Source organism: Podarcis cretensis (genome assembly GCF_951804945.1).
Source record: "Podarcis cretensis genome assembly, chromosome: 17".
Lineage (NCBI taxonomy): Eukaryota > Metazoa > Chordata > Lepidosauria > Squamata > Lacertidae > Podarcis > Podarcis cretensis.
In genome coordinates this window covers 30,082,232-30,109,877 of record NC_137187.1, presented here as the reverse complement: position 1 = coordinate 30,109,877, position 27,646 = coordinate 30,082,232, and the positions used below count along the sequence as shown (strand labels likewise).

The following is a 27,646-nucleotide window of genomic DNA, read 5'->3' as shown; positions in this document are numbered from 1 at the left end:
ACAGCAGATTATGAACATGCAGTTTTGTTAACAAGTAATTAAATGATGGTTAACTTGTGTGCTTTCATTAGCTCTTATCTCAGTTGTCTGTTGTAACTGCTTTTTCTGCCCTTTCCAGACTCAGGAAAGCAGTGTGTGTTTATTTGCCTTTTAGATGTTGCTTTAATCCAAATAAGTTTTCCTACAGACACATCAAAGATCCAAGGAAAAAGTGTTGGCATTGTACATTTTGTGCCTTCCAAAATTTGGATGTGGACAAAGTGGGACTTGCAAGTCTGTTCTGCGATCATGGAATGATCTGTCCATCTACCCGGACATAAACACGGACATGAAACTATTTGTTTTGAATAGATCAGTTTTCATCAGTGTTTAGCAATGGACTTGATTCTGTGACTCTTTTGCTGTGTTGGATATCTCTGGTTTAGATATCTTTAAGAACTGCTCTTAGTCACAGAAGTGAAACGGAAGCTCATGGTGTTGGGAGGAAACGTACAGGGCTGTGGCCTAGAAATTTCATCGAACGGGTCCTTGGTGCTGCTGCCATGCAGGTGGAATAGGAATCCTGCTGACATTAGGATGCTTTCTTAGCCATGTCAATCCCCACACCCATTGGCCATCTCTGGACCACCCATTTTTCCTTTTGAGATGGCAAAGTCGCAACAAGACTCAACCGTGCCAGTGTCACGCATACGTCCTGTGTGACTTCAGATCTGGAGCTTTACCGTGGTCATAAAGGTAAAGGGACCTCTGACTATTAGGTCCAGTCATGACCGACTCTGCGGTTGCAGCGCTCATCTCGCTTTATTGGTCGAGGGAGCCGGCGTACAGCTTCCCGGTCATGTGGCCAGCATGACTAAGCCGCTTCTGGCGAACCAGAGCAGCGCACGGAAACACCATTTACCTTCCCGCCGGAGCAGTACCTATTTATCTACTTGCACTTCGTGCTTTCAAACTACTAGGTTGACAGGAGCAGGGACCCAGCAACGGGGGCTCACCCCGTCGCGGGGATTTGAACCGCCGACCTTCTGATCGGCAAGGCCTAGGCTCTGTGGTTTAACCCACAGCACCAGCCAGGTCCCTACTGTGGTCATAGAATCACAGAATTGTGGAGTTGGGGCCCTGAGGGTCATGCAGTTCAGCCCCCGACAGTGCAGGGATAGGCAGCTGTCCCTTACAGGGATCGAACCTGCAGCCTTGGTGTTCTCAGCATCCCACTCTCACCAACTGAGCTATCCAGGGTGGAGGACCTTAAGGTCCACAAATGACAACACTTTGGAGGTCCCAAGTCGCAAGGTGGTTAGATTGGTCTCCACTAAGGCCAGGGCCTTTTCAGCACTGGCCCCGACTTGGTGGAACGTTCTGTCACAAGAGACTAGGGCCCTGTGGGACTTGACATCTTTCAGCAGGGCCTGCAAGACAGAGCTGTTCCACCGGGCCTTTGGTTTGGACTCAGTCTGACCCTTATGTTTCCCTCCCCTTATGGTTTTGATCTATGGGCTACTGTTAAAAGGAGGCTGCATTTGAAACTGCATTTTAACCTGTATTTTAATTTGGTCTTTTTTCCCTATTATGATTTTATTGTAATTTTACTGGTGTTAGCCGCCCTGTGCCCGGCTCTGGCCGGGGAGGGCAGGGTATAAATAAAATTTATTATTGTTGTTATTATGATAGCAATGAGTAAGAAGGGAAAGCGCCCGATTGAATAGATCACAAACTAGGTGTGAAAAGCTATTTGCGAGAGTTGTGGGTGGTGGGAGCTGGGTGGGCATGGAGATGCAGCCCAGACTTCAGCCGTTTATGGTCCATTCATTCCACTGGAAAGGACAATGTTGTCTCCCCACCGCCAGCTTCCCATGGCTCACTGGGACAACCAGTTAGGGCAGAGAGCAGAAGGCACTTAACTGGTGTCACCAACCCTAAGCTCTTTGCAAACCTGCTTAGTGTATAGGCGTGGAATGTTGCCTTGGGGTTGGGCCATATTTGTTATATGTATTTTCAGAAACTGAGAACGTAAGTTTAAAAAGACCACTCAGCAGTTGGTTGTGTGCTTTAAAGCAATATGTCCGGCATTTCTGTCTCTGCTCTTACAACTCATTGTTCATTTGTGTGTCCGTTTTAAATTGCCTTAACAGACATATTCCTAAAATATGATTCCTGTAGCATTTGGAAGCCGTAATCCGGGATAAAAAAGGCAGATTACACTGGTATGTTGTGTAATTTCTGTACTACTGCATAAAGAAGTTAATAAAGGTTATGTAAACAGGGGATCAGCGCAAGCCAAGTATTTCTGTGCATTGCAAGTTAAATGGGACAAAAATCCAAGGTTCTAAATATAGCTGTTAAACCAAGTTTAAAACAAGCGCATGAGATTGCAGCCCAGAATTCTGACACTGTCCGGAGTATTGAAGTTCCTGGTGTTTAGGCCACAGCTGCTTTTGCTGTTCTGAAGCTAAAAATGATGCAGGATTTAGGATCAAATGTTACTCTTTGCCTCAGGGCTCTGCGGATAGAGCCAGCTGCCCAGTGAACTGTGGCTGCTCTTTAAGCACTCCTTCAGCAGCCAGGTTTCCAAACTGGGACGCCTAATGCACTCCTCCTCTTTCCCCCTGGGGGGGTGTGTGTTTTTGCAGTACAGTGTCTAGGCAAACCCCAGTTCAGCCACAGCCCCTTTTTAGAGGGGGGCTTCCAATGGCGCCACCAGGAAAAAACAACATGCATTACCGTATTTTTCGCTCTATAGGACGCACTTTTTCCCCTCCAAAAATTAAGGGGAAATGTGTGTGCGTCCTATAGAGCGAATGCAGGCTGCACGGCTAAGCTCAAAGCCAGAACAGGGAGACGGAGTGCTGCGCAGCGCTCCGTCTCGCTGTTCTAGCTTAGGGTTAGCTGCACAAAGCCTTCGCAGGGCAGTGGGGTGAAGGCACCCCACTGCCCTGTGGAGGCTACAAAGGCTGTCCCCAAAGCCAGAACAGCGAGACGGAGCACTGCAGAGCACTCTGTCTCGCTGTTCTAGCTTGGGGGTGGCTGCACAAAGCCTCCGCAGGGCAGTGGGGTGCCTTCACCCCACTGCTTTGCGGAGGCTTCAAAGGCTTCGCTCCAGGGGCTTCAGGCAGCTATCTGCAAGCCTTCAGAGCGCAGCAGGAGTTCCCGCTGCGCTCTGAAGGCTTGCGGATAGCCATCTGAAGCCTGGAGAGCTAGAGGGGTCAGTGCACACCGATCCCTCTTGTTCCCCAGGCTTCGCTTCACTGGAGAGGCGCTGCAGTTTTCCCTCTCTGCGCAGCTCCCCTTCAGCGAAGCGGGAGGAGAAATGGAACCCTAATCAACACAACCTCTCCAGGGGTGGGGGTGTCTGCTCCCCCAGGTATCACGGAATAACCCCACCACTTGGCCTTCCATCATACATGTCATCTCTTTCATCTGTACCACACCAACTTGCATTTATTCGTGCAAGGTTCAATGTTTTCCCATCGAACCTGCTGAGCCACAGATTTTCCAAGGGTTTGGTGTCTCCGCTATGCGAGTGTGACGGGAAAACAGTTGAATCTCTTCCACATATAATGTTCAACTGTCCCTTACATAGCATAGCCAGGACTAAATTCCTGGGTCCTGCTTTACTGCGCTTGGTTGGCAGGCCTGTTGAGTCACATGCCGCACTGCTTTTGCAGGACACAGACCCTTCTGTAACTCTGCAGGTGGCGAGATTCCTGAATGCGGTTATTTCACACACAAAAACCACCAAAAAACAACAACAACAACAAAAACTAATCGGACAGTTATGATGAGAGTGCATGACGGATCTCGCCTCCAGTTTTCCTTTCTGTGAACCGTCCTTTCTGTGAACCGTCCCTTGGATCTTTCCGGGCCCCAAGCTGTTATTTGTCACTGCTCAATGACCCACCCTTGCATCGTCGTGTTCCCCTTCTGTTGTTAGATGTATTGGTTTTTTATGCTTCTGTGCTTTTATGTTTGTACATATTTTATGGGCTAATAGCCGTAATAATAATAAAGTAAAGAACTGGAAGGGGCTCCATTTCTCCTGCCACTTCGCTGAAGGGGCGCTGAGCAGAGAGGGGGAGAATCCCCCCCCCCGTTCTCCCCCTCCTATGGTCCGGTGCGTCCTATAGAGCGAAAAATACGGTAATTTCATCCTTTCTGAAAGTTTTCCATCGTGAACACGTCTGTCTTCTCCTTTTGCCTGGAGTGAAGACGATCAGCCAGAATCAGTGAGCTATATTGCTAGACTTTATTATCTTAGTGTCTCTTAAGAGTTTCATTAGTCTCTGCAAAAGAAAAGAAAGAACAAACTTAACCATGGTCATAAAATGCATCACAGTGTTAATTTTCCATTGTTGGTTCACTGAGACAGTAACCATGCTTGCCTGAAGTAATACCTTATATTTGGGTATTATTTGGGAGGCAGGGAGAAATAGGGAGATTTGGCAGCTGAACTAATGAAAGGCACTGCCTTGCATATGTTGTGCATCTCATGTTGATCTTTTGTTTTTAAATCCCAACATCAAATGGCAATAAACCGGTGTCTCGTGTGTAATCACATGATAAAAAGCTCTTCCACTTTTCTTTTTAAATCCTTGTACATAGAAAACCAGATGCTTTGGAGGAGGGTGGTAGCCTAAGCTTTACTCTGGCATGCTCGTTTTCTATGCCTGTCAATGCTTTTCAGGGGTTTTCTTCCCATTACAAGAGACCCTTCTCACAATCTGAAGTGGTACATTCCAGACACAGGTTGCCACCCCACCTGTGAGGTGGTTTGCTCTACACCTGCAGCAGGAGGACGTAACATAGAGCGCGCCATTTCAGAACACAGGTGGGGATCATGTTTTGGGATGCTCTCCATTAAAAGCTGCTTGCAAGCAGAGTTGGGCGAATGCCCAGCCTTATCATCCTTCTGCTTGAATATGCTGCTTTTTCCTTTGAAGGTGTGTGGCTTCTCTCCCTGCACATGAGCATTCAAAGTTGTTTCTCCCTCTGCACACAAAATGTTTCAGTCCATTCTGCATCCTGTGTAGCTGGATGACCCTGAGAATATAAGGGTCGTAGATTGTATGGTGTAGATTGTGATAAGCTCTAAGAATGATTCCCTCTTCAAAGGGACAGGACACTTTTATCACTGGTCAGTATTTACCGTATTTTTCGCTCTATAAGACGCACCAGACTACAAGATGCACCTAGTTTTTGGAGGAGGAAAACAAGAAAAAAAAAAAATTATGAATCCCAGAAGCCAGAACAGCAAGAGGGATTGCTGCGCAGCGAAAGCAGCGATCCCTCTTGCTGTTCTGGCTTCTGGGATAGCTGCGCAGCCTGCATTCGCTCCATAACACACACACACACACATTTCCCCTTACTTTTTAGGAGGGAAAAAGTGAGTCTTCTAGAGCAAAAAATATGGTAATAATCCTTGGCAAGAACACTATTTTTCTCACTCGTATGTTCAGCTCAGTCCGGCCTCCTCAGCACCCAGCGGAATCAAGGACGGGCCACAGGCCCTGACACTGGGTGCCTGCTTTCCTTTCTTAAGGATAAGAATTAAGGGCCACAACACTCATCCTGGCACCATGACAAGAACTGCAGGAAAGAGAGGACTTTCCCAAAATGTCTGAGTCCTCCTCTTCTGGACGCGGCCTCAGGAAATGAAGGACTGCTCTCCTGGTCGTGATCTGCTGTGGAAGATTCCTTTGCCCAACCCAACCTACACACCAGCTCTTTTTCAAAACTGCATTTTGTGTTCCTACACATCTATTCCTTACATCTGTGGCAGTCAGAGGCAATATGTCTGAATGCCGGTTGCTGAGTGGACAGATTTGTCCATTTTGGTCTTTCCGTTTCTCATTGTTCCAACCTTACAGTAAGTTCCAGTTTGTAACAGCCAGGGGTGGGGAGCATGTTCTCCTCCAGATGATGTTGGGTTTCAGTTGCCAGTGGTAGAGCCAAGGATGATGGGAGTTGTAGCCCAACATTTTTGTACTACAGTTGCTGTTTTTACCCCAGTGCTCTTCCATCCTGTCCAATGCTTCTCTGGATAGCTGATTTTTTTAAAAGAAAACCCTATCTACTAATGTCATTTTTTGCTGCCCTTCCTTGCCTGAATGGAGTGCACTGCATCAACCAACCACAATGTTAACTGTATTTGTGCAAAATAGTAAATAGGAATGTGTTGTTTTCAACAGGCCATTTTACCTTTAATGCGGACAAGTCAGTCATGGTTTTCCCCAAAACTATTATAGGAGGCATGGATTTTCTTGTTTTGCAGACTGGTACATTTCCCAAGCTCTTCAAGCAAACAATCCTCCAGCCTTGATCTGGGAAACGGGAACACTTTGTGAAATCACTATGTACACATTGACTAGCCTAACGCAGCAATTAAAGTCGTGGAGAAATCCAGGTTCAACTCCTGCGCAGCCAGGAAGTTCATGACATTTTCATGAGAATGTATGCAGCTATTCTCATGCAATTACCTTTGAGCTCCTTAGAGGAAGGCTGGGCCACTGCACATGTGTTCACTCTACCCCCATGAGAATGTCTGCGAGTGCAAATCAATTTGGTCTTTGTAGGCGCATTTGTGGATTCTCAAATTGGACACGTGCAGGTGTGCTGTGCCGGGGAAAAAACCATGCTGGTACTTTCCCACTATCTGACAGATTACCCTTGTGTGTTCCATGCATGACTGAAGAGTTTCCAAATTTCATGACAATCATTTTTTCCATGGTGGGGGGGCATAACAAATTGGCTTTGTGCCCCAGAACAATTTTCCAAAGCTGGGTTGAACCACAACACAGCATACCACAATTTGCTTGTGTGTTTGCAAGCAGTGATGGACATGCCAAAATCTACCTGAGCTGTCAACTTCTCAATATGCAATTCTGTCCATATTTACTCAGAATAATTTCTGCTGTAAAATGTGTTTAGGATGTTCAGTAAGATAGTGTGGGATAGTCTCTAGTTGGTCCACGATCACCCGGCAAACTTCCTGGCTCAGCAACAATTTAAACCCTGCTCTTTCCAGTCCTAGACCAAAACTTTAACAACTACAGGAGACTGTTCATTTCATGCTTTTGTCTGTGGATGGAATCAAATGTCGCACTCTTCCAATTGTTACATTTGCACAAGCATCCTGGTTTACCAGATGGAATTATGCTCCCATCTTCACCCCCCTTTGCTGTTCTGGGGGTTGCTCTGCTCCCCTCTCCTGCCAGTCACTTGGTGGACACCCCCATTGTGCAAGTCCTTTCTCAGGGCTTCTGCTCACACTGGGGGTTAGGGACGAATCTCACACACTTTGTTGCGTCTTCAAATACTTTGTAAAGGGTTCCCATTCATCTTTAAAGTCACAGTTATCCTTGTCCAGTAGCTTATATGTCTGGGCAGAATGACGAATCTCATCATTCTGCCCGGACTCTGAGGTCCAGCGCCCTCGCTGTGAGAAGCCAAGTTACAGGGAACCAGGCAGAGGGCCTTCTCGGTAGTGGCACCCACCCTGTGGATCGCCCTCCCGCCAGATGTCAAAGAGAAAAATAACTAGCAAACTTTTAGAAGACATCTAAAGGCAGCCCTGTTTAGGGAAGCTTTTAATGTTTAATAGGTTATTGTATTTTAGTGTTTTGTTGGAAGCCGCCCAGAGTGACGGGGCTTTAAGAGAGAGTTTTGCTTTCTTCATCTGAGAACAGAAGACTCTTGTGGCACCTTAAAAATGAAAAGCTTTATTGCGGCATAATCTTCTGTGGACTGGAGCCCACTCTCGTCAGCGGCAAGAAGGCTATATACATAATTATGGGGTAGGGCATAATAAACAGTAATGCCAAACAGCCGTGAAACTCGAGGGGATAACAGTAGTTCTGTAGCCTTTTCGTGCAGGTTCTGGAAGGGGAGTTAACAACACATGTGCAGATTCTACAGTGCCTGCAGGTGCAAATGAATGCACAACTTAGCCTGTGAACAAAATCAAATCAGCACTTGCATAGATATATATTTGTCACTGCGGCTTGCAAACCCATCCTCCCCCATTCAGAAGATCCCAGTCTGTCACAAAGATGTCCTCCAGCTCTTTCTGTCAGAAACATCCCTCCGTGTGCTGTTTTTGACATGAAAAACAGCAGATGACCATATTTGGGGTAAAACAAGAGGTGATGCTGGTTTAATTCATTGCTTCCCATTGATAGACGAGTGTCGCCTCCCGCTGTCTGCCAAACAGCATTTGATTCTTCATTTGATGCATCATTTCTTGTCTTTGCTCGGCTTCCGGACGGTGCTTCATTCTAATTTCTAGAATGTGATGACATAGATTCAGCAGCTCCAAGTGAATTCAATACGTACGGCTTGCCTGTGCTGCTTGCCTATCAGTTCTGCTTCTGCGCTTATTAATAGACACTGGCTGTTTATAATCACCCTCCTGCTTTCTGGCAAATTGTCCCCCCATCAGTTTTCTGCATCCGTTCTTTGCACTCTCGCTTATCGTCAGTTCCTACAGCTTATATGGTGCCTTCACCGTTGCACTTTAGAGGACAGGAGTGTGTTGCAAACAAACCCCAGTTTTTAGTGATACCACAACGATGCAAAGGAATGGCTACTTGCTACCTCTTTCTTGGGTTGCGATTTTCAGGCTCTTTACTTTCAAAAACCATCTATTAGCTTGACAGGGAGATGGTAACATGCAATTCTTACTATATAAATATTGGCTGGATTTCTTAGACAGAGAAGGAGCGTTGTGTTTTGTCAAACCACAGTTTCTGTTATAGCCAAATCAGGAAATTGTGGTTTAACCACTGTTTGCAACTCAAGATATCTAATACAGTAGGGGGGCATCAGTGGGGCCACACAGGCAATTGCCCTGGATGCAAATTTCTTAGGGTCACTACAAAGTTCAAAAGGGGAATCTCCTAATGTCCATGTGGATGGACTGAGGAGCAGAATTGGGCACGGTGGGCGGTTGCTTGGGTGCCCTCTGCATTGGGTTTAGAAGGATTGCTCCTGACCAGTCCCTCATCCTGCTCTCCATCATACTCAACACTCATGGGGTGACGCAGTTGCCACTCAGGTCAGTTGCCAAGCTATTGCCCCTTTGTTCTAGCCCGCCGGCAGGTGGTACTGAGGATGCTTAGAATAGAATCATAGAATCATAGAATCATAGAGTTGGAAGAGACCACAAGGGCCATCAAGTCCAACCCCCTGCCAAGCACTTGCCTTGCCCCGGGCACTGGCAACCCACGCTAGGCCACTAGCAAGAATCCTGGCTTGGTTTCACAGTTAAACCACAGAGTCTCTGTTTGGCTGTCCTGTGAACCTTGAAATTACAGTGGGAAGGAGAAGAGCAGGGAGTGTAGAAGCACAATGCTCATCTTTGTCATGTCTGAACTGCCCTCCCATCATAAGATACTGGATACCGATGAGCATAATTCCTGTTAATGACAGAGATGCAGCTAGGTGGAAAATGGACACTTGGAGAGTATTCAAAAATAAAAATAATTACAATGTGAACCGTTGTAATATTCATCACAGAGTTTACAGAGCTGGGTTACAAGCCAGACATCTTTTCTTAAAAAAAGAAAAGAAATGAGGGGTAGGAACCATATTTCAATCTTCATTCAAGAATCCCAAGTTGTAACCTGATGTCTCAGCTCCTCGGAAGGACTTAGCCTACAAGATCCCTCCCAGGGGGCCTCCAGACTGTGGCTAAATTTGTGTGGGATTCAACCAAATTCTGGCAAATTCAGGTTGTGCAGTTCTTGTTGACTGGGAGGTCTTGTGGAACAAACCAAGTCCCACCCTGTGCTTTGTGAGATAAATAACATGATGGAGACAGACATCCCAACTCTAGGGGGGGGGGGTGAGGGGTCTTTGGCCCCTTCAATATTTGTTTAATGTCTGCAGAAATGCTCTCATCATCCTGATTTAAGCCACCAAGCTGCAACAGACAAGCTGCTCTCAGCTGGAGGTGTCTAAGAGAGTTGGGATGGGAGCACAGGCAGGCAGGGAGAGGGGATTTGATTCAGTTTTCAGTTAAAGACAAATCTGCTGAATTTTCACTTTATGGAACAAAATGCAAACCAAACCACAGCCGTCCTTCAAAATTCACAATTCTCCAGATCTTGCAGTGCAATTCTCCAGCCAAGTAGTGTGCACAAAATTCACACGCCAAGTGAAAATAACACAACATACAACATGCAATCAATTAGGAGAAATTGCTTTGCAGAAATGTGTATAATAGAAGAAAAACGAAAACACTGATGAATTTTCATCAGGGCTCTTTTTTGTTTGTTTTAATGGCAAACCGATGTGGAAATGGGGAGAACGCAACTTAAGATAGGAAAAAGTAGAAGCTGAAATGGACAGACTCCACCTCCCCACGAACAAACAAGGGTGAAGCAGTGGCAACTCAGTGGAGGCTACTAGCACTTGCTTCCTTCTCTCTCCACTGCATTAATACTCAAGTTTCTTACAATGACTTGTTTTTGGTACCTACAGATCCATTTACAGGACAAAAGGCGCTTGACGCACCCTCAAATAATAAAATTCTGGTACAGGACACAAATATATTCCTACTTGAAAGTCTACTAAATTCTGGTTTTGAGGCAACATCCATTATGCTGGCAAATATGTAAATACCCAGAAAAAGCAGCACAATCCTTTGCACATTTACTCAGATGTAGGCCTCATAGGATCAACTGGCTCTTGCTTCCTAGTAATAGTGCTTAGCCTAAGTTAGTTGCCTTCGATTCGGTTGTGGTGGTGCAGCAATTGCAGATCAAAGAAACAACTGCATTCCTTCTCATTTCCTCAAGAGGATCCTTATTTGGAATCACTCACTGGATCACAATACAATGGATTCCAGAGGCTGCTTGGACACCAGCTATAACATTTATCAGACAAAATATTAAGAGGGATTATCTTCACTTGTATCTTTTTTAAAAAAGAAAATGTTTTGCACTATACCCCAGTCAGTCTTTTCCTCCCAGTTAACTTGTGGACAAACCTGAGGGAATCTGTTGGCCTCTCAACTCCCAATCCCTCTTTTCCGTCCAAGGTATTAATTGTATCTGTGTCTTGGTAATCGGTTTGGCCTGTTTCCACAGCACTCAGACATTTTCTTCATGGCTCGCCGCGCAAAATCCACTTTGCCCCTGTCTTTGCGTATGGCTGTGTATTCGTAGGCTTTCAGCTTGATGTAATAGTCTGAGAATTTGTTGTACAGGACGGAGATGGGCATTCCGTTCAGAATGATCCCGAAAGCGATGCAGAGGAAAGCAAAGAGCCGTCCGAGGTGGGTTTCCGGACACATGTCTCCATATCCAACCGTAGAAATGCTTACCTTGAAAAGCAAACACAAAACAAGGCAGTTACTCAGAACATCCAAGCCACCTTTCTATGCTGAGGACAGAGGGGTCATTTAGAGACTGGTCTCTGAAGGACAGAGGCGGAATTTGTTCCTCTCCATTTCAGTGTTGGAAAGAGAGATTCCTCTGCAATAGATATAAGAATCTGCCTCTGCTCTTCCCATCCCTGAAGACCAGAGATGGTGTTTGTCCTCCCCATCACAGTGCACAAAGGAAGATGCCCATGGGGGGGATTCTCAAACTGCCACTTCTTCCCAACACAGTGAACTCATGCATGCATAAACCGCACACCATTTAGCTGCCTTTCTCCCCCTTATGTGACAATGATCTCTTTCTATCAATGATGGTGTGTCTGAGAAACTTCTGAGCCACAGCAGTGTCCTCAGTAAAGATGGCCAAGCACGTCAATGTCTGTTTCTCATTTCCCCAATCCTAAATTCAGTTCTCTATGGTTATACATCAGTTTGTGAATTTTCCAAACAAACAAACAAAATCCTCATGAAAATTCACCAGTATTTCCTTACAATTTTCTCGTGTGATACCATTTCATATACAAACTTGCCTAATCTACATTTGTTTTTTACTAAGCCTTTTCCACTAATATAACACATTTTGTATGCCATTTTCACAAATTACTTGGCTGGAGAACTGCATTGCAAAATTTGGATTGATGCGAATGTCGAAGGATAGCTGTGTTTTCGTTTGGTGAATTCACCTTTAAATGTGAACTAAATCCAATGTTCCCCCCATCGCTCCTTGTCAGCTGCTGATTTGACACCTTGGTTTTCTGGGAAGCAGGCAGTGGCAGCAGGCAGTGGTGGACTGGGCTGGGGGTGACAGGAGCAGGTCCCTCTGACCATTTATTCCCCCTCTCTACCCATCCGTGGTCCTAGGAATGTCTTTCCCGAGTGTCTTTTTCAAGATCTATTGTTTAGGTTTGGACCACCGTATCTTGGTGAGTAGGGACGTGGGTGGCACTGTGGGTTAAACCACAGAGCCTAGAACTTGCTGATCAGGAGGTCGGCGGTTCAAATCCCTGCGACGGGGTGAGTTCCTCTTGCTTGGTCCCTGCTCCTGCCAACCTAGCAGTTCAAAAGCATGTCAAAGTGCTAGTATCACTCTGGTGGGAAGGTAAACAGCGTTTCCGTGCGCTGCTCTGGTTCGCCAGAAGCGGCTTAGTCATGCTGGCACATGACCCGGAAGCTGTACGCCGGCTCCCTCAGCCAATAAAGCGAGATGAGCGCTGCAACCCCAGAGTCGGTCACGACTGGACCTAATGGTCAGGGGTCCCTTTACCTTTACCTTTACCTTGGTCTATACTGGTTGAAAACTGCAACCAATTCCATGCTGGCATTGAAGTCAATGTTGCTCCATCTGCCTGTTTCAGAATTATGGTGGAGCTTCGTTTATTTTATGAGTCATTTGTTTTAAGACATTTATTTGCCACCTTTTGCCAAAAAGGCCACAGGGCAATTCACATAGGAATGTAATAAACAACAAGCCGGTCACCTTTTGTTTCTGCCAGGTCTCTCATTCATGAAAAATGACAGGGCAGCAGCACCTCCTTCCCGTAATATAATAATAATAATTTATTATTTATACCTCGCCATTCTGGCTGAGTTTCCCCAGCCACTCTGGGCGGCTCCCAATCAAGTGTTAAAAACAATACAGCATTAAATATTAAAAACTTCCCTAAACAGGGCTGCCTTCAGATGTCTTTTAAAGAGAAGATAGCTGCTTATTTCCTTCACATCTGAAGGGAGGGTGTTCCACAGGGTGGGCGCCACTACCGAGAAGGCCCTCTGTCTGGTTCCCTGTAACCTCACTTCTCGCAATGAGGGAACCACCAGAAGGCCCTCAGCGCTAGATCTCGTGTCCGGGCTGAACGATGGGGGTGGAGACGCTCCTTCAGATATACTGGACTGAGGCCGTTTAGGGCTTTAAAGATCAGCACCAACACTTTGAATTGTGCTTGAAAACGTACTGAGAGCCAATGCAGATCTCTCGGGACCGGTGTTATGTGGTCCCGGTGGCCACTCCCAGGCTGTCAAGGTTCTTGGTTCTGCTGTCTCCCTAAGTACACATTGGGCTCTCCCCCTCTGCTCTACCTATCTTCAGGAACGCTTGCCAGGAAGGCGGCTTCTCCTGTTGATACTCCAGCAACTTGGAGAAGGAATGTTTGCAGGGTGGACGGGGTTGGTGGAGGAAGACGAGGCCAGAACGAAACAAGGAGCTGAATTTCCCCCCTGTTTTCAGGGACCCTTAAAGCTGCAAGAGATGGGGGATAGCAGAGATGGGTGGATGGTGGTGGAAGAGTCGAGTGTTGGGAACCCGGCACTGACCTGTTTTGTCCGAAGAATGGCGTCTCACTTTGCATTTGTCTTTCTGCTGACCTTATCCTGCAATTGTTATTATAGCCCATGCCAAGGTATTATAGGGATATTGAGAAAACAGTGAAAGAAATGGCTCCAGATGGAATGTGCATTGGGCTCTCCTTCCCTTTTTAGTGCCTTGGCTTCTGTCTGGCAGCATCCAGTGCAATATTCACTGGAAAGGCAGCCATGCAGTGGGGAGGGCATTTTTCTCTTTCCCCCCAAAGAAAAAAGGAGCCTGATGTTTCAGATGAGTGAAACGTCCTGCTTCCTCCCTGAGCCTGCAGCAAGCGAGCTTATTTGTCAGATGCACCTGGCGCATATGATGGTCTAAAAGGGATTAGTTTTGTGGCCTGATGGAAATTAACTCACTGGAATTGAATGTTAATGCAGGAGATCTCCGAAAATAAACAGCCAGATGAAAGAGCAGGAGTCCTGGTGGGGAAATTTTCATGTGTGTTTATGCCTTGGTGGGATGAGGATCGGAGGAAGGATAGGCATCAACTCTGTGGGGCCCTGGTCCCTTTGCCCCCCAATAAAATATTTGGGGGGGGTTAGACCCCAATATTTTCTGCAAGTTGGTGCCTCCCTCCCCAGCCACTTTCCCCCACTTGGGCACCACTCTCTTTTCCCAGCTTGTCTCCCGGCTCTTGGCACCTGCTTTGGTCCTCCTCACCTTGACTGCGCCAAGTGAAATATACGCATGTAGAACTAGGTGCTGCTGTTGTCTACAGGTGTCTGCAGCGGTGCAGGATTCAACCATGGGGTAGGGGCGTCTGCTCCACTGTTGGAGCATGGGGAAGATGAAGGAGAGTGGGATTTGGAGTTTGGGAGGGTTCGTTATGCCAACAGCCACCAGCCCAGACCAACCAGCAGGATTATCATGAGAAGATGGGTATAGATAGACATTCCTGCAACCAGTGCTTTTTTTCTGGGGCTTCTCAAGGACATGCAATACCGGCACTTTTTTCCCTAGAAGAAAAGCTCTGCCTGCAGCCTCATGCTGGAGTTGTTCCCATTGCTGGTGTTCATTGGTCACACCCACAACATTCATTTGAAACACTTCTACCACTTTCAGAGTGCTGCCTCCCCCCAAAGAACCCCGGGAACAGTTTATAGGTGCTGGAATCACAGTTCTAAGAGGGCATCTCCTACCCTGATTCTTTGGGGGAAGCCTTGACTGTTAAAAGTTGTGCAAGAGTGCTTTCAATGTATGGGGTGGTTGCAAGTTACCGTGTGATTGTCGTTTTTCTTCCCAGAATAATACCTGCTAAGCCAGGGGTGGGAAACCTTTGACCTCCAAGCAGGCCACTCCCTTTAGAACAGTGGCCCTCCCGATGTTGCAGGACGTGAGGGTTCATTTGTGGAAACAATATACTTCTTTCTAGATTAATCACAATTGCCTAAAATGAATATACTTAGCAGCTAATGGATGACCATTTTCATAATCTCTCTCTCTCTCTTTCATCTATCTATCATCATCTATCTATCATTTATCTCTATCATCTATCTATCTATCATCTATCTATCTATCTATCATCTATCTATCTATCTATCTATATCTATCATCTATCATCATCATCTATCTATCATTTATCTCTATCATCTATCATCTATCTATCTATCTATCTATCTATCTATCTATCTATCTATCATCTATCTATCTATCTATCTATCTATCTATCTATCTATCTAACATCTATCTATCTATCTATCTATCATCTATCTATCTATCATCTATCTATCTATCATCTATCTAGTGTGGTGTAGTGGTTAAGAGCGGTAGACTCGTAATCTGGGGAACCGGGTTCGTGTCTCCGCTCCTCCACATGCAGCTGCTGGGTGACCTTGGGCTAGTCACACTTCTCTGAAGTCTCTCAGCCCCACTCACCTCACAGAGTGTTTGTTGTGGGGGAGGAAGGGAAAGGAGAATGTTAGCCGCTTTGAGACTCCTTCGGGTAGTGATAAAGCAGGATATCAAATCCAAACTCTTCTTCTTCTTCTATCATCTCTCTCTCTTCTATCTCTATCTATCTATCTATCTATCATCTATCTATCATCTATCAATCTATATCTATCTATCCATCTATCTATATCTATCATCTGTCTATCCCCACACACCATATATATTAGCTTCAAAGGGGAAGGGTTATCAGAAGAGCTTTCCAGCTAAGCTCTAACATGCTTTCATAAATTGGCAGGATGCAATTTATATTCTATAGCTTCTCTAGTTTCTGTAGCACTTCTAGCTTCTGCTCACAAGTCTGTTTACATAATCTGCTGTCCAAAGTTAACACCCCTGAACCTGCTCCAAACTTGGATTTATTTACCTATCCAAAGGGGTCAATCAAGGTCACGTCACACAGAATGAGTTTGATCACAGGAGATGTTTGTGCTGCTGAAAACTATACGAATCCCATGCACCATCTTTCACACGTGCCAACATTTTGCCCTATGCAGGGAAGTTCCCATGGGAAGAATGTGGACTCAGGCACAAGGAACAGGGTTTTTCGTTTTAGTGAAGTGATCGGCTTGTTGCCTTCACATTTGATTAGTGCTGGTGACTCAGCAAAGACTTTGGACACCAAAGCAATATGGAAAATCCAAAAACTCAGGGGGCAGAGCTCTGTATGCAGCTTGGCGCTGGCAACTCCAGGTAGGAATGGGGAGAGACCCTGTTTGAAAGCCTGAAGATCAGCTGCCAGTATAGTCAACCCTGAGCTCGATGTCCCAGTCAATGGAAGGCTTTGTTCCTGTGCTCTTATTGCTGAACTATTTGCAGGATGAGCCTCTGTCCTTGGGCTACTAAGACCTCCTGATTCCTCCAGCTGCGCTAGAAGGAATGTCCATTTCCCCATCCCTGGTGGCTTAGGATGCATTTCAACTAGAGACCTATAAATTATAAGCTCCGTATTGCATTACAAGCAACTGAGCCAGAGGGTCTTCCCGTTTTGTTATTTTTGTCTGCGGCTGGCTCAGGGCAAACGCAATTTTAAAAAAATGATTTTGGGCTCTGCTGTAGCTGCGATCACCAGCTGTCTGGAAAGCCTTGTGACGGTCAGCTGCTCTTATTTTCCTATCTCGAAATTGTTCATCCACAGGCACATTTGGAAATGAAACAAAACTTCTGTAGGGACAGATTCCCAGCCTCACCTTTTTCCCAGATTCCCAGCCTCATCTTTTTAACTGCTGGGTGAGAGCTAATATGTGCCCCCTTCTGATTGCATCGCTAAACCGCTGAGCAGAGCTGCTTTTGTAAACTCACTTTGGAAGGAATGTGAAACCACCCCCGCAGCCTCCCTTATGTATCTGCTACAAAAATACCAGCAGCAAGCTGTCAAGTAGGCACAGATAAGTCACGGCAATGTTAATGCCAGGCAGACATGTGCTTGTCCTTCTCGTTTCCTTCTTCCCCTTTCTCAGCGAGAAGCAGCACAAAGTCTGTGGCACAGCCGCAAAGAGCTCTCCGGTTCAAGCTCAGCTGCACTGATTTTAGCCTGATCTACTATAGGAAAGCATCCAGCTGACGGGTGTGTGTGCATGCATGCATGTTCTGTAAAGTCAAGACTCTGAACAGATGTTTGGAAAGCCAGGCATGGGGGGGGGACCCTGCCGCTTCCAAAACAGGCATGCTTGCAAGCAAGGGGGGGGGGAGGAACGAGCATCACATTGCTAGGGAGGTACTTACGGCAGCCCACCACCAAGCATGGGGGATGCTGGTGAAGTTTGTGCTGGAGACATCGTGTTCCACGGTGTAGACCATGGCGGAGAAGGCAAAGATCCCCAGCGCAATGAAGAGCAGGAGGCAGCCCACTTCCTGGTAGCACTGGCGCAGCGTGAAGCCGAATGCACGCAGGCCCGTCGAATGGCGAGCCAGCTTCAGGATACGGAAAATGCGCATGAGGCGCATGATGCGCAACACCTGCCCCACCTTCCCCACCCGCCCCACTTTCTCTATGTCGTTTTCGTGCTGGGAGCCTTGCCCGCGAGGCTGGTCCTCGTCCACGAAGCGCTCCAGGAGGAGCTGGAGGTAGAGGGGCAGGATGGCGATGAGGTCCACGGCGTTGAGGGCGCTGCTGACGAAGCAGCGGATGTCCGGGGTGGAGACCAGCCGCAGCACGTACTCCAGGGTGAAGAAGGCGATGCAGAAGGTCTCCACGTGCTCCAGCAAGGGCCTCCTCTCCTGGGTGGCCTTGTCCCTGTGCTGCATCTCCTCCACCGTGTTGAGAGCCAGCGCCACCACCGAGATGAGCACGAAGAAGCTGGAGGCCACCCCCATGGCTTTGGCCGTGGTGGAGGAGAAGGGCTTCTCCATGAGGTTCCACAGGCGCCAGCGATGCTCAGCGTAGCGCATGTGGCGGAAGAGGTGCTCGCTCTCCTGCACGGCCGCCTGGGCCCGCAGCTCCCGCTGCACCTTGAGCTGCTCGTTCAGCTCATCCCGCCTCTCCTCGAAGCAGATGCGGCAGCAGCGGGGCGTGTACTTGAGGCGGACCCCCCAGTAGCTCAGCTCCTCCAGGAAGCTGCGGGGACACAGCTCGTCCCGCACCCGCAGCACCCCGGAGGCGTAGAAGTTGTAGACCAGCTGGAAGACGGCCGGGTCCCGGTCAAAGAAGTACTCGTCTCCCTGAGCCGCGTAGTCGTCGCAGAGGCCCAGCTGGCGCCAACGGTCGGTGGAAGTGGCCAAGCGGCCCAGGCGGGTGGTGGGGTAGATGGCCACTGCCTGGTATGTCAGGCGGTAGCTTTGCCCGCCCACGTTGATGTTGAGGACGGAGGACGACGTGGTGGCTCCAGCTGGGAAGGCTGGGCTGAAGGGAAACATCGAGGGGAGCCCCTTCTCCTCTTCCTCGCCCTCTTCCTCCTCATCCTCCAAGCAGGAGTAGCTGCTCTCAACGTCCTGGGGCAACTGCAATGGGGATCCCCAGTCAGAAGCACCAAAGCCCCCAGTCCCCCCAGTTTCATTGCTTCCCATGGTTGCATCCCAGGTGGCCCCTGGGCGAGATTCAGTTTTATAGTCCGAGATCAGAGGCTGCTTTCTTTGCTTAAGGTTCCACATGCTTCTCTTTAGCGTTCGGTGGTGGGTGCGAAGCTTCTTCTGGTTGCCTTCTCCTTCCTGCCCGAAGCATCTGCCACCAGAGCCGTTTTACGTTTCTTTTCCGACCGACCAGCAGCTCCAGTTGTTGCAAAAACTCAGTGTGGGATCCAGGCACATGGGGACTGCTGTTGACCGCTTTAATCTTGCTGACAGGGAAGATCTGAGTGCTTAGAGAAGGGGATTTAAAGGCTATTATCCTGTTTCAGCCTCCGCTCCCTCTATCTGTGACGTGAATGATTATGGATCCAGAAATCTGTGGATAATCAGTCGAAAAATAATAATAAGTGTAGCAGAGTCATTACTGCTAATAAAAATAAAATCAAAGGGCTTCTATAGCATATACTCAGAAAAGACTTTCCTATGAAGGAGCAACAATGGATATTTTTCAGAATTATCCAAGAGACTTTCATCTCATCCCCGATTTCCTATCTTTTCTTCTTCTTCTTCTTCTTCTTCTTCTTCTTCTTCTTCTTCTTCTTCTTCTTCTTCTTCTTCTTCTTCCTCCTCCTCCTCCTCCTCCTCCTCCTCCTCCTCCTCTTCGTCTTCTTCTTCTGTATATCAACTGCTCTTAGAGCCGTTCCTTATGTTTACAGCCCATTTTACAGGCAGAAAAACCAACACTTAAATTTGCTGGTTTTCCTGAGAGTCAGTGCAAGTGTTAATGTCAAATATTATGTAAAACAAGGGTAGCAAACATTGCTGCGCATAAATTGACATTGACTGCCGAACTCAGCAACTGCAAAATGCCAGCTTTCGTTCTTTTGTTTTTAGATCAGGTTTCTAGACGTCAAGGCTATGAAGACAAGACTTGAAGTTGACAGCGATTTGACAATGCCTGGTCAAATCTCAGAGGCCAGAGGCCGACGATCCAGAATTTCCAGTGCCAGATTCATCAGGTGGAGCTGCAGAAAGGTAGCTCTTTTCTCACTGCTTTGACTTGCAAAAGGGTGAATAAATTATGCAAAGCATGTCATTATATGCATCCTTGCTTAATTATAAAGGATTACAATTCCGCTTCTCGGAATTTGGATTAACTTGCTTCTGAATTTCCAGGGTGTGTGACTGTTTGTGTGCTGAGGAGAGAGTGCTCTGATTATCATCCAGCCCCTTGTGTGTACCTAACGGAGCTTAAAGATGAACTTGTCCACCTGGAGAAAACACCTCAAGGTGAAGCATCCGAAGTGGCAGGCAAGCATCGTGCACAAGGGAAGGGCCAGAACTCAGTGGACAGAGAACACACTCTGAAGGCACAAGGTCCCAAGGTCAATTCCTGGCATCTCCTGATCCAGTTGGGAAAGACTCTTCCTTGAAACCCTGGAGAGCAGGTGCCAGCCAGAGCTGGAAGTATGGAGCTCAATGAACCAACAGCCTGACTCAGTATATGGCAGCTAGGGGATGGGGATTTAAGTTGGGTTTCATTTACAGGTGAGCTTGCCAGATTTTCACGTTCTGAAGCAGTTACATGAGCAGACATCTTTTGAAATCTGCAGTGCAGTGCAGAATCTCACGAAAATGCATACACTGGGGCAGATTGTGCATAAAAATCCATATATTAGTGAGAGTAAATACAAAAATGCATTATTTTTATCCTGTATTCTATTCTGGGAACTGCCCTGAGATCTTTTGATGAAGGGTGGTATATAAATTTAATATATATATATATATATATATATATATATATATATATATATATATATTAAAAAAAGAAATTGCAAACATTTGCATTAAGCAGAATTGCAGACAGCGTTGCGTTATAGAAGGAGAAATTTGCATGAAGAATTTTTACGAGGATTTGATTTTTATTATTATTATTTTTGCAAACTGATGTGGCAATGTGGAGAAGTGAATTTATGATTGGGAAAGGATGCTCTACACTAACTAGCAAAGCCTCTCCAAAGTCTCAGGTGAGAAGCCCTGGCAGTGCTGCCTCTAGGGATCCATTTCGGTGGAGATCTCGTTTAGCGAAAGTCCTGGTACTGGTGACATGAGGCTGTTTTGCTGAGCTCTGGCTCAGGGGGAATTTTGTGTCAAAACTTGTATGCCATATTCTATCGAAGATATTCTGCTTGCAGTAGCAGAGTGTGTCATAGGATTACCATATTTTTTGCTCTATAAGATGCACCAGACCACAAGACACACTTAGTTTTTGGAGGAGGAAAACAAGGAAAAAAATATTCTGAATCTCAGAAGCCAGAACAGCAAGAGGGATCGCTGTGCAGTGAAAGCAGCAATCCCTCTTGCTGTTCTGGCTTCTGGGATAGCTGCGCAGCCTACATTCGCTCCATAAGATGCACACACATTTCCCCTTACTTTTTAGGAGGGAAAAAGTGAGTCTTATAGAGCAAAAAATACAGTAAGCTGGAAGGGAATTTTCTCCCACCCCATTGCTTTTGATGGAAAACTATATTTGTGCACGAGGACTTAGTGCGGACGGCAAGCTTTTCTCCTGCTCCCCCCTCACTCTGACACAGCTGCTTTGCGGAGACTGGGCTCCCTGGCAGCTTAAATCTGACTTGTGGGTTGGACTGAATGTCAAATATTTACTGGCACAATTCCCCAAATGCTTGCCATGAACAAACTCTGTAATATTTGATCACGCAAGTGCCCTTTTGTTTGGTGCCTATCTTCTCTCTGTTTGGGGCAGTTCTTGTTGAATTGTTCATCGCAAAGAGTCTGCATGGTTTTTGTTGCCCTGCTCAGATTTTAAAACACTCCTGGGTGTGTTTGTTTGGTTTTGGCAGTGGGGCTGTGTCGGGAGGCATTGAATTTCCATGTGGCTCTTTGCCCCAGAGAGATGCTCTAGATAACAATGCATTGTGGGGAGATTTATGGGTGATGTTTTCCTGCCCCCTTGGCTTTGTTGTGGGTAGTATACATAGGGAAGCATTATTCAAATAAAGCAACCGTGACTTGGCAATGGAAATAATTCAAGAAGGTGCGCACTGGCCTAGTGAATAGTTATGGGGCATCAGAAACTAAAGCACTGCTAAGCAGCTGAAGATTTGATCAGCCCCTTGGACCTCTGGAAGCCCCATCTATCAGCAAGATGTGGGGGAAAGGAAAGAAGAAAACCTGTAAGATCCATGCGGACAGAACCAAAAGTGTCAAGAGGACGAGGAGGGAAGGAATTATTTGACACAGTTTAGGTTTCTTCCCCCAACCCCCAAAAAGGCTTGCAATGAAAGCTCAGCTGAGCTGAGGACAGTTCTCCCATTGCTCGTTTCATGTGCCGTGATGCTCCCTGCTATTTTCCCTCTCTTTCAAACGTCACACAAACCCCTTCTGGGATAAATATGCTTTCTTACATTTGCTTTGGGGAGGGCAGTTTTCCTCCAGGCTGGACACAAGCCTATAAAATGAGTGTGCTGATTTGATCTCTTGGGTCACACTGAAAGCTGGCCTGTTAGATTTGCACCAAAGAGAGTGAATCTTCTGTGATTCAAAGGGCACATTCACAGCATACATGGAAAGCACACGCGTTCCCTCCAAAGATTCCTGGAAAGTAGTTTGTTAAGGCAGCTGGAAATTGTAGCTCTGCAAGGGGAAAACTACAGTTCCCAAGATTCTTTGGGGGAAGTGGTGAGCTTCAAACGCATAGTGGGAATGACCTAAGATCCTGGCCTCAACTGCAGGCTTTGGAGAGTAAGATGGGGTGTCCCTCATCTTTATTTATCAGTTTTATTATCTTGCTATTTTATCTGGTGCTGAATTATTCTGTTTGTTTTCTTGCTACACTGCCGGGTGAATGATTTAGTTGCTGCGACTGATGTTTTTAACTGATATTTCATGGCCTTACCAGCAAACTTGCTGGGAAAATCTGAAGCCTCCCATATTGGTAAATACCTTCTAGAGGATAGGTCAAATGATATTACACTGACCATGGCAAAGTTTATTTCTGAGGTCGCAAGAAACAGACCATCACACTCTAGACGTAACAAAATGACTACCTCACTCTCTTTTGCCTGTTGTTTGGTTGTTTTAACTGTATTTTGTTTTGAAATTGTTTTGTGGGTCTATGGACCACAATAAAGATATTTGATTTGAATTAAAAAATAATATTACAAACTGATGTGGATAAGTGATGAATTGAACTGAAGGCTGGGAAAGTGAGGAAGCCGAGAGAAGCCTAAACTGACAGATTCACTTGTCCCTCATGACTGCCTCTTCCCAGCAAAGATTTTGTGCTTTTAGCTGCTGCCAAGCAAAGAGAAAGACAACAAACAAAGCTCTTTTGAGTGTGGCAATGCAGGGATGGGAAAGCTCTGCCTGTTGAATTTCTGCCTGTTAAAAAGGTAAAGGGACCCCTGACCATTAGGTCCAGTTGTGGCTGACTCTGGGGTTGCGGCGCTCATCTCGCTTTATTGGCCGAGGGAGCCGGTGTACAGCTTCCGGGTCATGTGGCCAGCATGACTAAGCCACTTCTGGTGAACCAGAGCAGTGCACGGAAACGCCGTTTACCTTCCCGCCAGAGTGGTACCTATTTATCTACTTGCACTTTGACGTGCTTTCAAACTGCTAGGTTGGCAGGTTGGCTAGGTTGGCAGGAGCTGGGACCAAGCAATGGGAGCTCACCCCGTCACAGGGATTCGAACTGCCGACCTTCTGATTGGCAAATCCTAGGCTCTGTGGTTTAACCCATAGCGCCACCCACGTCCTGCCTGTTACTCACTAGCTAAAGACTCTGGAAAGTGGCAACTTCTCTGTTAAGTGTTGCATAAACTTCTACTAAGGCAGTAGACCAATGCCCAACACACTTGTCTTTGCCCTGCAGAGTTTTAAATGAGCTCTGCCAGGGAGCCAGACAATCCATCATTCTCTGCATGAAGGCTTGTTATCTACATGGTGATGGCAAATACGAGACCCACCGATCAGGACACAGAGCCAGCAAACACTTGTGAGCAGGTGCTAAAGAAGCCAGGGGAAAAAAATATATACATTGCTTTCTCTGAATTAAGGCTCCGGGCAAATAGGATATTCCCCTACTGCCACTCAGCTGAGAAACAGGATTAGCTTATATCAGTGCAAGAGGATGATAAACCGAACTGCAAATGTCAGTGCAACATGTTCCCGCAGAGCAGATTCCTCCATTTTAAAAGAGGAATATTTGAAAATGTCAGGTAGATCTGAAGAGGTAAAAAAAGCCAAATAAATAAAAATTGAAGCTTGAATTGAGAAAGTTCTAACTTCTACGCAGCTGAAAATGCCGGGAAGAATTCTCTAATTTTCTTGCGTGCTTTGAGTCGCTAGATCACACACTGGTCCCTTTTGATTCCAGCAAAGATAAAGCTCTTTATTTCAGCAGTTCCAAACATTCTGGGGTGTTTCGGGGTTTGCGAACAGTATGAAAACAGCGACATAGCACTGTCATTCCAAGGGACCCTGTGAGGTAGTGATCTGGGTGCTGGCCAAAGTTTGGGGAGACCAAGGTTCAAACCTTCCCTCAGCCTGACCTACCTTGCACGGTTGTTTTGAGGATAGAATCAGGAGGCACTAGGTCTCCTGCCTCGAGTTCCCTAATCCCTGCCCTTTGGCCGGACTTCCTGGGGTTGAGAATAGCTGAAGCTCAGCAACATTTGGAGGGCCAAAGGTTCCTCACTCTTGGCTTCAAAAATGTACATTTGTGTGGGAGGAAGAATTACTCCATTTAATCTAAGGGTGTGCACTGAGAGACTTTCTTGTTTCTGCAATCGTTGTCCAAGCAGTACTCAAGAAAATACAGCTTTGCTCTCTTTTTCCTACCACCAGGGGGAGGCTGACAGTGCGAAATGCAAAACAGGCAAAGCAGAGCTGTGGTCTCTGTCCCACTTGCGGCTTGTCATCGTTCTGTGTGCAGCCATCAACTCTAAAATTTGACACGGGGGAAACAGCAGCAAAGGCAGAGGCAGAGAGGAACCTTGTGCTTCTTTCCTTCTTGCATCCTTAGGCTGAGTCACAGAAGCAGAGCCTGTGTGCCCAGTTGGTGTCCTCAAGGGGACTCCAGCTCCAATGATAATGATGGTGGTGGTAATTATTATTATTATTATTATTATTATTATTATTATTATTATTATTATATTTATACTCCACCCATCTGGCTGGGTTTCCCCAGCCACTCTGGGAGGCTCCCAACAGAATATTAAAAACACGATAAAAGATCAAACATTAAAAACTTCCCTAAACAAGACTGCCTTCAGATGTCTTCTAAAAGTCAGATAGTTGTTTATTTCCTTGACATCTGATGGGAGGGTGTTCCGCAGGGCAGGCGCCACCACTGAGAAGGCCCTCTGCCTGGTTCCCTGTAACCTCACTTCTTGCAGTGAGGGAACTGCCAGAAGGCCCTCGGTGGTGGATCTCGTGTCCGGGCTGAACAATGGGGGTGGAGACGCTCCTTCAGGTATACAGGACCGAGGCCGTTTAGGGCTTTAAAGGTCAGTGCCAACACTTTGAATTGTGCTCGGAAACATACTGGGAGCCAATGTAGGTCTTTCAAGACCGGTGTTATGTGGTCTCGGCGGCCGCCCCCAGTCACCAGTCTAGCTGCCGCATTCTGGATTAGTTGCAGTTTCTGGGTCACCTTCAAAGGCAGCCCCACGTAGAGCGCATGGCAGTAGTCCAAGAGAGAGATAACTAGAGCATGCACCACTCTGGCCAGACAGTCTGCGGGCAGGGAGGGTCTCAGCCTGCGTATCAGATGGAGCTGGTAGACAGCTGCCCTGGACACAGAACTGACCTGGGCCTCCATGGACAGCTGTGAGTCCAAAATGACTCACAGGCTGCTCACCTGGTCCTTCAGGGGCACAGTTGTCCCAGGGAGTCCTCCACACCTCCCAGCCACTGCTGGGAAGCCCAATGGTCAGGGATGGTGGTAGGCAGAGGGCAGCAACATCTGTAGTGCAGAACACTGGCTGCTTCCGGAATCAGAGCATGGGCACAAAGGGGGCCGAGTCCAAGATTTTGGGGAAAGGGTGGGGTTTGGAGAAGGACTGGAAGGGCGTGAGAGAGAGGGCAGGCCTCCTAGCAGGCACTTCCAAGCCCACGGGGCAGTGAGGAAGAAAGGGAAAGAATTCGAGAGAACAAGCGACTGTCAAACAGCGGAGAACAGCCATCAAGAGAGAGATGTTCATGAGAAAAAGTGTAAGGAAAGCAGAAAGACCATTGAGGAGATTGAAGGTAAGCAGCACAGCAAAAGAGGAGATTGGAAGATCTCCAGAGATCACGTCTACAGAGGGCTCCTTGTACTAAGAGACTCAGCAGAGCAGCATCCCAGGAGATACAAGGGGCTCCTGCTGAAAGGGGAAACCAGCATATAAAACCAGGGCCAGATTGAGGTTTGATGAGGCCCTCAGCAGCTCCTGAAGGTAATGGGGCCCTTTATACCCGGTGTGGTGTAGTGGTTAAGAGCGGTAGATTCGTAATCTGGGGAACTGGGTTTACGTCTCCACTCCTCCACATGCAGCTGCTGGGTGACCTTGGGCTAGTCACACATCTCTCACTCACCTCACAGAGTGTTTTTTGTGGGGGAGGAAGGGAAAGGAGAATGTTAGCCGCTTTGAGACTCCTTCGGGTAGTGATAAAGCGGGATATCAAATCCAAACTCTTCTTCTTCTTCTTTATATGTCCAGCTGTCCTTTGTCAACAACAAATTGTCATTGTTTTTGTGTGATGAATACAACTATATGGTAATTTATGGACCTAATAGGTCCATACACAACACAAAAAACTGCTGCTGTATGTAGTTTTTATTTTATTTGTTTTTTTTATCCTTTATTTTGGAAATATACATCCAGTTCCCCCCCCCTTTAGTTTTTTGGGGGGGACCCCAAGAGAGTGGGGCCCTAAGCTAGAGCTTGTTTAGCTTATACGTAAATCCGGCACTGTATAAAACCTGTTCTCAGCAGTATTATCAGCAGGAAAACTATGCTCTGTTTGCAAATCCCTTTAACAGCCGATACTCCGACCATGGTGTTCATGGGAGTTTGTCAGCCTGCACTTTAGACAGGTTTTTGGCATTATCCTTCAGACTTCGCTTGAACACCCTGTGCTGCTTATCTGATTTTCAGGCTAGACCACAGCATTGTTCTGAGAAGTTCCCTGTCAGATTCGCCATGCCTCTGCGCTCATGGCACTGCCAAAGAAAAAGGGCTGGGCTGGGGAGACGCTTAAGTTCAACTGGTTCTTTTTTTGCCGAAATTCCATTCATACTTCCATTTCTGCAGGCATTGACTTGGGCACTGATAGCCTGCCTTGCTGTGATGAAATTGAACTCGTGGCAGCTTACACATAAATTATAAAGCACAAGAGTGAGAAGCAAATCTTGCATAATGAACAGCAATACAGACAGCAGCACAAAGCATCAATTTGCAGAGAGGCAAACGTGTGTTGTGGATTCGCATAGCCCTTTTGGAGGGGTTCTTTCTGGTCCTCTACATTATTTTGAAATAGCCTGCATTGGATCCGGGCTGTATCCAAAGTTAGTCCTACTCAGAGAAGACGCATGGAAAGTAAGGAATGTGGGGACTTGAGATCCATGAATTTCAGTGGGTCTACTGTGATAGGAATTTTGAGGTCTTAAATATATGGTAATGTTCATAAGTGTACCAACCAAACACGTACATAGATCAGCACAGGAAGACTGACCTGGAACCATCTTTGATTCCCAAACTGTCCCCAACTGACCAAATGTTTTCTCTGCAAGGTCAAGGAAAATGGAAAAGCCTCTCCATTGTCTTTTCCTTCACAAATCCTGTCTTAAGGGCACATTTAAGATATGAATAGGGTGTGAGCCTGTGACCTGGCCCAGGAATTAAGTATTTATAATTACAAAAGACTGGCCAGGCTCCCCAGGCAATACAATCAAG

At 46.7% G+C, this 27,646-nt stretch overlaps 1 protein-coding gene and 1 long non-coding RNA gene across 2 annotated transcripts; one reads left to right on the top strand and one right to left on the bottom strand.

Moving 5' to 3' along the window:
* Positions 1-9,215: 9,215 nt before the first annotated feature.
* On the bottom strand, positions 9,216-19,222 carry KCNV2 (potassium voltage-gated channel modifier subfamily V member 2). The gene is made up of 2 exons (XM_079959521.1): positions 17,406-19,222; positions 9,216-11,320 (listed from the first exon to the last, which is right to left on the bottom strand). Exons 1-2 carry the CDS (start codon positions 18,768-18,770, stop codon positions 11,039-11,041), a joined length of 1,647 nt encoding a protein of 548 aa, XP_079815647.1. The 5' UTR covers positions 18,771-19,222; the 3' UTR covers positions 9,216-11,038.
* On the top strand, positions 16,446-19,782 carry LOC307206579. Its single transcript, XR_013834375.1, has 2 exons — positions 16,446-17,247; positions 19,581-19,782. It is a non-coding gene; the product is annotated as an uncharacterized lncRNA (long non-coding RNA).
* The last annotated feature ends 7,864 nt before the right edge of the window (positions 19,783-27,646 follow it).